Genomic DNA, 12,500 nt, shown 5'->3' on the forward strand with positions numbered 1-12,500 from the left:
CAGTTATAACTGTCAGTTAAAACTGAGCCTTGCCTCACTCCTAAACAATTGAAAGAAATTGAACAGGCTCCCACCACACTTTACAGCACTTTCAGTACCAGTATACAGGCTTGCTATTAATCCAATAATCCTTGTTGGGATTCCTCTTAGTCTCAGGATCTCCCATATTGATTTGTGATGCACTGTATTGAACACCTTTTTGAGGTTGTTGTAAGCTGTAGGCAACCCTTGCCCAAACTCATGTCGGCACTCTGCAATGACTTAAAGCACCAGGTTACAGTCTATTATGGACTTAGCAGTAATTAATCCAGATTGTTCTGGCCTTTGGTGCCTCAGCTGGTGTTCCCTGATTTGTTTTAGAAGGATGTGAGCGAGAACCTTACCTGGTATACTGAGCAGTGTAATGCCTTGGTAATCAACCCCCTTTCCCTTTCTGGAGAGATGACCAAACCCCTCAGCACTTCGGAGGAATGGTACCAGTCTGCCAGATGACAGACAGGACAGCATCCTAGCCCCTCGCCATAGGTTCCATACTAGCCTTTTATAATTCAGCTGGGATGCCCCCTTAACTTCAGTTAAGGGGGTGGGTCAGGCAAAGGAATCTCAACACTACCCGCATCCATTGTTGGTTGATCAACCTGGTACAACTGCTCTAAATACTCAGCCCAACAACACTCCTGTACCTGAAAAGGATCTGAGACGATCTGGCCACTTACAGAGTAGACTGCAGTAATCTGCAAGGAGGGCTTGGAGTTAAGTTTTCTCAGGGCTAGGTAGGCAGGATGAAGGTAATTTACCAAGAAATGGCCTGTGACCTCTGCAAGATTCCTGATAAATTATTCCTTGTCCCTTCTCATCAGTGACCTAGTCCAACACACCAGGAAATGATGCAAGTCATGATCCCCTGTCAGATGAGCTGCATGACAAGCATCTGTGGCTTCCAGTTTCTCCTGCAAGATGGAATTCGGTTTTGCTCTTAGTCATTCACCAATTGATTCTTGAGCTGCATAGAACGTTTCACGCCTGAATGTGTCCCAACGTAGTACATGGTCCGTCAGGTCTTTGCATGCTGCAAAACAACCATAGCCTCAGGAAACCAGGGCTGTGGAGTCGGCACTCAGAACACCCGACTTTGACTGCGACTCCTTAATTCCTTGTGTATCCGACTCTGGTATAATGATTTAAATGAAATGGATTTCATAACAACTACAGGCTGTTTTTAACCCCATGTCATTGGAATGATGGGGAGTTTTGAAGGGAACTCTGAGGATAGCCATAACTAATCTATGATCATTACCTCAGAATTCAGCACTCCAATTTACACTACATTTCTGGATGATCCTCCAACAAGTGTTAATGAGGATATGGTCAATCTCCTTAGCCACATTACCTTCATCTCTGTAACAAGTCCAATGATGTGGATCAGAGCGCCAAGAACTGAGAGCCAGAAATCCTTGGTTTCCAGGACCTTGCAAAGTCCTAGATAAGGAAGCTGTTCCTGCTGCCAGCATTAGCTCCTGAGCCATGAGGACCAACAGACATCTCAGAGCCAGCTCGATCATAGCGAGATACTGTGTTGAAGTCACCCAGAACATTGCGAATATCTCGCTGAGGACAGCAGTAAGAGACATGAAGCGAAATTTAAGCTTCAGTCTCAATACCATTATACGGTCATCAACTGGAGTGACCTCTACTACTGAAGGCTTAAGTCTGCCGGAGAGGGATATTGTTACTCCCTGGAAATGGTGACCATCGTTGCGGCCCGATCAGTAATTGGTGTAGCTACCCACACTGATTGTGGTCTTCTCGCCTCTGAGAGAACAGCCCTCAACTCTCAGCCGCTTCAGTTCCCTCGGTAGTAGGGGCAACCAATCATACACTTTTGTAACAAATATATATATATATACACATTATATATATATATATATATATATATATATATATATATATATAATGTGTATATATATACATGTGTGAGGTAGTATATTTATGTATATATACATTTACATACATATATATACACATTATATATATATATATATATATATATATATATATATAATGTGTATATATATATATACATGTGTGAGGTAGTATATTTATGTATATATACATTTACATACATATACACACACACACACACACACACACACACACACACAAGTGTGTAATATTTTTTTCTTACTTGTCTCTTTTATGGAAAACTGTCTTTTTACATGGAACACAAAGTAGTGGTAGCAGTTGCATGACACCTGTTCATTCAGTTACAGATCAAGCGCTTGCTATGTATAAAGGAAGTAATCTGTCCAGCAGTCAGATTATTGCCTATGATTACTTTATGAGCAGTTGTAGCCAAGATCATTGATGCCACCATGAGTTACAGAAAAATTCTCACCAGCCAGTTGGCGTACTCCGGAAGTACTATAATAATATTTTGAGCATGGAACTACAGTTTTATTGATAAATAAATAGATAATAATTGTCAAATATTAACTCATTCACCCCGGATTTATGTTCTGTCCCCTGTATTTTTTTTTTTTTTTTTAATATTGTTACATACAGATGGCTCCACATGTGCTCAGCCGGCAAGGAGTCTGTCAGTAGTCCTAGTGACCGATCTTGATTTCCCCATTCCTTGAATTGGCGGGAAAATGTATTTTTCGTTTGAATAGATTTGACATTGATACTGTTATTGTTATTGATGTTATGATTATTAGATCGTTATTAAAGTTTCGATAACATTTAAGACTATGGAATATTGTAAAAGGCCCTTTCCAAAAGGGTAAACAGGTGAGATGTGTAGGACTAATAACTGACATCTTGGTGACTAAACTTGTAGTACATTGGGCATGGCATGTATTCTTGCCATACAGGGCGATTGGGTTAAGCCATGCAACAATATCTGCTACAAGTGCTTGCTAAAGTTGTAGTGACAAATTGCGGCTTGTATTAAAGAATGGTGGTAAAGATATTGAATTTGCTGTATGATTTATAAAACTGACATCATTCATTTCATAAAGAAATCTTATATTCGTTAATGTAAAATAAATGTAAATCTCGGACTATATCAATGAAAAATGTATTTTACTAAGCCCGGTTTAGTTTTCCTTAATGTACAACTACCTGGAAAGCTACTCACACCTACCCTTAATAAGGAAGTTTCAGGAAAAAAATATGTAGACTTCACTAAAGTTTAACTAGGTTTATTTCCTTGGAAGAGAAAAAAAAAAAATCCAATTAAGTTGATCATGAAATAATTTGGGATTATGAATGCTGGAGCAACCCTTGTGTGGGCTAGCAAGATTCTCCCTAAAGATATAAGTGGAGCTGATAGTTACATAGATGACACCATTGTCCACTTAACCACTTGGGATCAGCATCTTCAGCTTCTTCCCCCTCCCCCCTCCCCAATCCCTTGCTCGTAGTTGTAATTGGGGGCTCAGGAGACGGCGACTGAGGCCCAATGTGGGGGATACCCCTGCCTTGGACCTCAGCATTCGCTTCAACTAATTTTGTATGGCCTCATTTACTTTTCCTTCTGTCCCCTTATCTTCGCCACAAAACTTTTATCATAATGCTCCCTATTCTCTTAATTCCTTCCCCTTCTAACAACCTTTACCTTATACTATGCCCCATCAGCTCCCCTTCTCAACCCTTTTCACCCTTTCTTGCTACTTCTTTACCTGTGGCTTTGGCCCTAAGCCTCACGCTATATTTTAAATATGCCGCTAATGACCTTAGATGTTGATGTGGCAAAAACATTTCAACAAACATTAATAAATCTTCAGCTTCCGGGGGAACTTATCAGTAGTATCAGTTCAGCTGGATGATGGTCTGGCCATTTAAATACATTCTGGCTACTAATGGGGGAATTCATCGAGCATGTGCTCTCTGGTGGATCTATGGGACTATTAGAAGATAATCTGGTGAAGATTAGACAGTCACCCCGTCCAAAGACAAAGATAGAAGTCTGGCCATCTCTTGGCTTGACAGAAAACCATAAGTAGTATATACCCAACTAGCATTGCTGCCTCCCTGTCCAATCTGACCTAGAGGGTACATCCAAATATAGTGAGATGGGAGGATCCTTAAGAAGCAGCATATTACACTCTCAAATCGTTGTTGAATAATTTAGCTAATTTTAGACTCCCCAATCACTACAGTCCATACATCTTGTACACTGAAACATCAGACATGGACAAATTCAGGAATGCAAGGATCATGTGGCAGGCCATGCACCTGCAGGACTTTTAGATCCAAGGACAGTCACTCAAAAATTTCTTCAGCAAAGCACACTTGCCAGACAAAGCCAATGGTGCACCTGGCAGTCTCTGTGCCCAAGATGTTTTGTAAATGATATTCATCCTGGATGATTATCATAAGAAAATGGAGTGTTAAGTCACATATGCACAGTCGAGCCTTGCCCGGGATTTGCCTATGAAGGGAGCCTGGCTGTGCTGACTTGATCAATGTTTGGCAGTTGGTACTGACGCGACTGAGCTTAGTCACAGCCACGGCAGTAACTTCCAAGCAACAGTTGAAACTTTTCGCACCTAGGCAGGATACAAACCACTGACCCCTTGGATGAGAGGCCAACACATTACCGGAGGTCCAGTCACAGACTTGTACCTTGAATATTGTCTTTAGTCTTGTCCTATAGCACTCCTTAGATAGAAGGTTGAGACAGCAATGGGCTCTTCTTAGGCGTGGTCCAGTGGAGATGATTCCAAGATTGTCTGCATAGATGATCTTATGCCCCACTTGGAGGTGTATGTTGAGGATACAGGGCATTAGGGTGTAGAAAAAGGCTAGAATGAGTACCTCACCCTGAGGCATTACTTGTTATAGTGGCATATTCTGTGATAGGTGACCTTGCAATCTGATTTTGGCTGTTCCGTTCATGAAATAGTCACTTATCCAGACCAAGAGCTTTCCTCTGATTCCCTGAATCAGAGTCTCCTGAATACCAAGAAGACTTGCTAGTTCTAAAGCCTTCTCCAGGTCTAGGTATGTGACAGTGCTGGTTGTGCTTAGGAGCATGGCTATGCTTTGTGCTGTGCTCATTGGAGCCGGTGTAGTACCATCCTCTGGGCCATCTTGTCCAGACAACTGAGGAAAGATATGGGGCAACAGCTCCCTGGCTCCTTTGGTTTTGAGATGGGAACTGTGTCAGCCCTCTTCCAACTCTGGGGTAGAGTGGAAGTTACCCAGGACTTGTTGATGAGTTGCAAGAATGCAAGCTCACCTGCCAGTCTAGGTGGGAGATGAAAGGGTAGGAGATCCCATCAGAGCCTGGGGCTGAGTGAGAACTGTTTTTTTCATAACATCTGAGTTATCATGTTCAGTTGCTCTGTCTCTAATTAGAGTAAATGTGCCTAGTTGTAGGGCTTCATGGGTTGCCCAATTCAGCTGGCAGACTGTTACTTGTTCTTGCAGAGAACTCATGCATCAGCCTGTTTGCCTCTAGTTTAGTGTTATGATGTGTGTACCTTGGGACTGAGTGGCTGGTAGCTTGCCTGACCAAGTGCCACAGCTCTGTAAGGGTGGTCTAGTGGCTAAAGGACTCACACCATTCCTGCCAGACTCTCTTGTCAGTTTCTTTGGCATCCCTTACAACTTCTTTAGGAGGACAAGATTTTTGTTTTCTTTTCTTTGGAATTGTTTTCTGCACATGTTCACTCTGTGGTTGCCTCCTTTAACTCATCTTTGTAACTCCTGAACCAAAGCCGAGATTTAGGTATGGTCTGTGAGGTTGCTTGATTTTTGGTATTGGTCTCAAGCACATACACGTTTTCATTCTGTAGGGGTTCATTGTAGCTAAGACAGTGAGCCAAGGCACTGTGAAAGGCTTGCCAGTTGACCTTGTCTGTTTTTCACTAACAGTTTCATCGACACACCAACTGATTCTCTCCACCAGGACCATAGTGGCATAGGTGAGGTCTTGGACCCCTCCCTTGACATGTGTTGTCTTTTTGGTATTGAGGAGAGTGATCTCAGAGGGAGCCAGGATGGGGTGGTGTGCATTGAAGTCTCCCCTTATGATTGCACGGTCTTGTGCTGCAGTAGCACAGACCTTGCTGATGTCTAAGCTGCTATATCCTGGTCTGCTTTACACATTGTGCAGCTTAGCCCCCCCTCCCCCACTGCCAGGAGGATCCCATTGGCAAAAAGTTCAACATCATCTCCACAGTGAGTTGCATAGGCCATTGCAGAACAGGGGATAGTTACTCTGGCCAAGGTGATCAGCTGTGCTTGGCAACATGAAGACATTATACCCTGAGAACTGAACAGTCCTCTCTGTTAATGTGTTCTGAATTGCACTATTGCGTGGAGAATAGTATTTCTTGTATTAAAACCGTAGATGTAGTATGCTTAGATTGTGTGCTATGATGTGTCAATTACATTTGTGTCATTAATAGCATCGATGTATTCGGATTCAGAGGCAGATTCACCAACAGTGGTGGTATCTGACATTTTGGAGACTGATATCCCCCTTGTGAAGTCCTTGTTGATTGAATGATTATCTGTTTCAGAGTTTGTCAGGCTAGCTAAGAGTCTGCTGGGAGGTGTAGAACCTTTGGTAGTTCTGACTTTTGTTGGCATTGCTTTTCTATTTTCAGGCTTTGCCTGTGTGATCTTGGTCTCTGGTGGCCTTACCAGGGTCAACTGACAGCACAGATTCAGCCTGTTTTAGCTCTGCCTGTGAGGGATTAGCCAGGATTGGAGTGGGGAGGGGAGTCTCACCCTGAGGTGGAGTAGAAGCTGGTTTCGCTGTGTCCAGTTTCCTTCTCTTCAGGGACGCAACAGTCTGGGTCATAGCTGTCATGGTGACCGTGACAGCCCTCTCCGCTTGATCTTTAAGCACAATGATCATGCCTTGATCTCTGGCATTATTGAAGCCTTCAGGTTAAGAGGGAACCTTAAACTGTGGGAAATGCGAAGAGTATCCAGACACTCCCTCAGAATCTGTCTCAGGTCTAAGTTGTTTTGGATCACTGTATATTACAGCTCATTTTCTACTGGTTACATGATTGGTGAGAAAGTCAACATAGCCACTATCCATTATGACCAGCAGTCGTAGGACCTGTGTGAGGCCAATGACTCGGTGACCTCCCAAGGGAGAACAATCAATTGACCAGACCGGGGCCAAGGTCAAGCCTCCTGTCTTGCTGGAATAAGGGGCTAAAGAGGCATGTTACTAGCCGCAGGCCGTACTCATGCACGGCATCACTCAACCTCCAGGACTCCCATCTACACAGTGCACAAGCTACCCCATGCATTTGTGACTTACCCTGTCTGATCCCTTACTGAAGAGCCTGACAACGTATATTTACATATACATATATTCATACACACATATGTATGTGTACATATGCATATATAATATGTACATATAAGTATGTATATGTACATATGTGTGCATATGTATTTATTCAAATACATATGTATATATACATATGTATATACAGATGTAGAAATATACTCATATAAATACATATGTATGTATATATGTGCAGATATATGTATATATACATACATAAACATGCAGTGACTAACGTTCGGCGTTACGAAACTGTTGTTTTATATCCGTTTTAAGGCTGTAGGAGCCCTTTCGACATTCGTAAAGCCCCACGACCTGTGGGTGTGATGTCATCAGCTGCAAATAAACAGAAGCTAAGTAGCAACATTTTGATTGCTATCTTCAGGATTCATTCCTCCCATCTTTAAGGCTCCTTCGTTTCCTGCAGGAAACGAAGGAGCTTGATCTTTAAGCACAATGATCATACTTTTGTTTCAGTATTATTCTTATATGACACATACATCACCATTACGTGAATAAAGGATTGTTGAGCTAGCCCATACTTTTGCAACTTACCCTGTCTGATCCCTGATTGAAAAACCTGACAATATATATTCATATATACATATATATGTATATGTATACATATGTATATGTATATATATACACATGTATATATGTACATATGTGTGTATATATGTACATATGTGTGTGTATATATACATAGACATATATGTGTGTATATATATGCATATATATATATGTTTATATATAATAATAATTAGAGTTTGATGTGTCAGGCTTCTTGCGACTTCAGTCAAATTGTGACTGTCAATTTATAGTGCTATCCCTGTATGCAAGGAATGGCCAGGTTTACCATCCACTGGCGGTGCGGGCTTTGAACGCACGTCAGTAAGTTTGTTGAGCTGATAGGAAAAGTTCGTTCTCAGAGGATGTAGAAAATGTTTTAAAATTGCTGAAATACGAAGTGGTCAGCTTGACTCAGTCAAATTGTGACTGTCAATTTATAGTGCTATCCCTGTATGCAAGGAATGGCCAGGTTTACCATCCACTGGCGGTGCGGGCTTTGAACGCACGTCAGTAAGTTTGTTGAGCTGATAGGAAAAGTTCGTTCTCAGAGGATGTAGAAAATGTTTTAAAATTGCTGAAATACGAAGTTATAGAAACGTTCGAGTAAGGAAATCAACCGATTTACTTATTTTAAACTATCACAAGCAACGTTTTGTCACCAATTTTTGTCAGCATAAATTTTCCCCCTTCCATATAGATAAACCTCTCTGCTCCAGGGTTTATATCATGTGATTGTGGTCATGAGTTACGGAAACGGTTACTGTATTAGTAATGCATTTTTTTTTTTCTTTTTCCAGTATCCAATGCTGAACAAAGCAACCATTGACAATGATACCCCGACTCCAGGATACCTCTTCGAAGATATCATCAGTATCCTTTTTACAATGGAATGCTGTTTAGTTTTGATATTTCTACAAGGCTACTGGGGGTTTAAACTTTGCGGGTACTAGCCGCATGGACAGAGCCCCAGTCTGCCTACTGTATCCGTATGTCGAAAGAACAACAGCACATACTTTCATCATATTTAAAGGGTAGATTTCCTGCTTGTAAAAGGCATGGAACTGTGTCACAGCATTATCTCTTGTCATTTGTCATCAGAATCGGTGTATTTGAGATGAAAGGGAGGAACAGTGAAGGCGATGTTGAGTTTTTGTTTTTAATTTTAATAGGTTTTAGCATATCGACACACAGTGTTTTATTTATTCATTGTATACTCGTGATTTGTATGTAGAAAATAGGCTATATATAATAATTAACAAAAGTAATGCTCATATTTATTTATTTATTTATTTGTATCAACGGATAGTAAATGTCTTTGCTTCATTAAAGCAAAATCTTTCCCTTGAATGGTTTACTACCTTCTAAATCCTTTAAGCACTTTTTTCCACAGGATTAAACCCATATTTAACTGTGTATGATAAATTATAAGGTTACTACAAACCATCTTTGATGGTCAGTTTAATTTTCAGCTATCATCCTGAGGGCCTAGAAATGTACATACCGGGTTTCTTGGGTTTACGTAATTAAAAAGAAAAGAAAATTGTCTGATATTAAGTACATGTATGTAAATTTTATATTACTTATTAGATTTCAAATTGTAAGACTAATGGTAATAAAGTGTAGATGTACATGCATTGGTCATCGGCTGCTAGGGTTTATTGTACAATTTTATTTTAGCTTTTAAACATGCTGTCCTCCTTGACGGCCATACTTCACGGGCTGATAATTCTATTTGTCATCGCGAGGGTCATTTAAGACAATCCCGAGGGCCACGTTTGGCTTGCGGGCCATTGGTCTGACACCCTTAGATGAAAAAAAAATGTCCCAGCCGGTCAGATTGTAACAGTGCTGAGCGATTACCCCCGGAAGAAGAAAAGGTGTTGTCTTCTCAAAGGTATCTACTCACCATGCTATGTGTTGAGACAAAAACATTTTTTTTAAGTTTTCATGAAAGTGAGGTATTCAGCAAAGTGTAAGTTTATTATTTTTTTTTTTATCGAGTTTTCACCGTGATTTCATACGTCAATAAGAATCCCCCCGATTTATCATTATACAATAATATTTAACCATAATTTGAATGTGTTAGTGAGGTAAAATAAGTTGTGAAACTTGAAATCATTCCATAAAATCTACATATTTGAAATTGAAAAGCAATCATAGGGTATGTGTAATGATTGTTAAGTTCCATTGCATTCTTTCTTAACTTTGCTGTAGAGTTGAGCCATCAATCTCAAGGTCACAGACACCACTTGGTAGATTTCCTGATAGCTCGTCTCCAGATATCGTCTTGGCCTGGGAAGCAGAAGGTGAGATGAATGTGTACAAAGCTGAGAATATTCTGGTTCTCTGCGCCAAACTAAAGGGTAATGGTTTGAGGAGTGGCGCCATGGACAGGCACGCACTCACTCACTCACTCACTCACTCACTCACTCACTCGCTCACTCACTCACTCACTCACTCACTCACTCAATCACTCACTCACTTACTCACTCACTCACTCACTCACTCACTTACTTACTTACTTACATACTTACTTACTTACTTACTTACTTACTTACTTACTCACTCGCTCGCTCGCTCACTCTCGCTCACACACACACACCCAGGCATGCGCGAACACACATAGACACCTACACACACACAGACACCTACACACACACACACACCTACACACACACCTACACACACACACACACACCTACACACACACACACACCTACACACACACACACACACCTACACACACACACACACACACCCACACCTACACACACACACACCTACACACCTACACACACACACACCTACACACTCACACACACACACCTACACACTCACACACACACACACACCTACACACTCACACACACACCTACACACACACACACCTACACACACACACACACACCTACACACACACACACACCTACACACACACACACACCTACACACCTACCTACACACACACCTACACACACACCTACACACACACCTACACACACACACACACACACACACACACACACACACACACACACACACACACACACACACCTACACACACCTACTCACACACACCTACACACACACACACACCTACACACACCTACTCACACACACCTACACACACACACACACACACACACACACACACACACACACACACACACACACACACAGTACCACACTCACACACACTCACTCACTCACTCACTCACTCACTCACTCACTCACTCACTCACTCACTCACTCACTCACTCACTCACTCACTCACAAAAACACACATACTCACACACATACTCACACACATACACACACACACACACACATATATATATATATATATATATATATATGATATATAATATATATTCATTATATATATATATATATACTACACCTACAAACACACACACACTTACACACACACACACCTACACAGACATATATAATGTCTTTTGTCAGTACACACACACACACACACAAACAAACAAACAAACAAACAAACAAAACACGCTCGCACACACAGTTTCTTCGCACGGTCTGACGCAAAAGCCTGGTATGCCTAGTTGGCTGGCATGAACATAGCATAATTCACCCAAGTACAACATGAAGCTGCCAGAGCTGCACAGGGCATCAGACGAAGGTTCCACTTGCTAACTCCTAGTCCTTATACCACATTTCAGCTGCAGCATTGTGAAACTGCAAGTTAGATAGCCTCTCTCTACCCTTTAGTCAGGGCTATGCATGCCTTCCAGGGAGCAAAGGGATCTAAGCTGTGCATGCTACCGAGGGAATAAGGAGAGCCAGGCGCAGGCCATTCTTCCGACAGTTCTTTATGATGGTTTGCAGTCTGAGATCAACACCAGAGAGTGTTACGTCGTTCCTAAAGTGTCTCTTCATGTACATTTTCCCTTGGGGGGAGGGGAGTCTTCCCGTTCTGTTTCACTCCGTCTTATTTTCTGCAATTATCTCCCTTTTAAGGGGATATTTGTGTTCTTATGGAAGAAAGTTAAAATGAGGGAGCGTTCGCTGTCCCCTCTTCTCTCTCTTCTTCCTTCCCTCTTGTGTGCATGCCCTTGCTTCGTTTCTTCCACATCCCTCTCCTCCTGAGCTTTAAGAATTCCTTGAAGCCAGGAGTAGTGGATTTGGGCTCTAGAAGGTTCATATAAGAAGGCATAGGAGGGGGATATGATATTTTCTTTCGTTCTTTTTTCTTCTTTCCCTGCTTTGTATTTTCATCCTTCCTTTCTCTACGACATCTCGTGTTCTCTCTTTGTCACCTCCTGGGGAATGGCCGCTGCTGGCCAGTAGGTTCCCTTGTTTCTTCACAGCCTTTGTTGCTCGACTTGATGTGTGCAGGGAGACGGTCCATGTCTGCCTCCACCTCTTGGCCATACAAGTTCTCCATATGCTGTTGCCCTGTTTGATTTTCCTCTCCTACCCTCCATCCTCTCATAAGTGGTCGGATTGGCGTTGATGTTTACTCTCATAGAATCATATATTTCTACACTGTTATTTTTAGATGATTTGTGTGTTATGCCATTCTCGTCAACTTAGTCTCTAAAATTAATCTTAAATTAGGTAGGATCAACGCCATTACTTGGAT

At 41.6% G+C, this 12,500-nt stretch overlaps 1 protein-coding gene across 1 annotated transcript in view; it reads left to right on the plus strand.

Annotated features, from left to right (window-relative positions):
• The window catches only part of LOC125030924 (AP-4 complex accessory subunit Tepsin-like), a 29,876-nt gene that overhangs the window by 7,328 nt on the left and 10,048 nt on the right, over positions 1-12,500 (plus strand). The window contains exons 2-3 of the mRNA XM_047621295.1: positions 8,689-8,761; positions 10,106-10,197. Coding sequence (XP_047477251.1) covers positions 8,689-8,761; positions 10,106-10,197 — 165 coding nt within the window. The remainder of the gene's footprint in view (positions 1-8,688; positions 8,762-10,105; positions 10,198-12,500) is intronic.

This window comes from Penaeus chinensis, chromosome 12 (assembly GCF_019202785.1).
Source record: "Penaeus chinensis breed Huanghai No. 1 chromosome 12, ASM1920278v2, whole genome shotgun sequence".
Taxonomy (NCBI): Eukaryota; Metazoa; Arthropoda; class Malacostraca; order Decapoda; family Penaeidae; genus Penaeus; species Penaeus chinensis.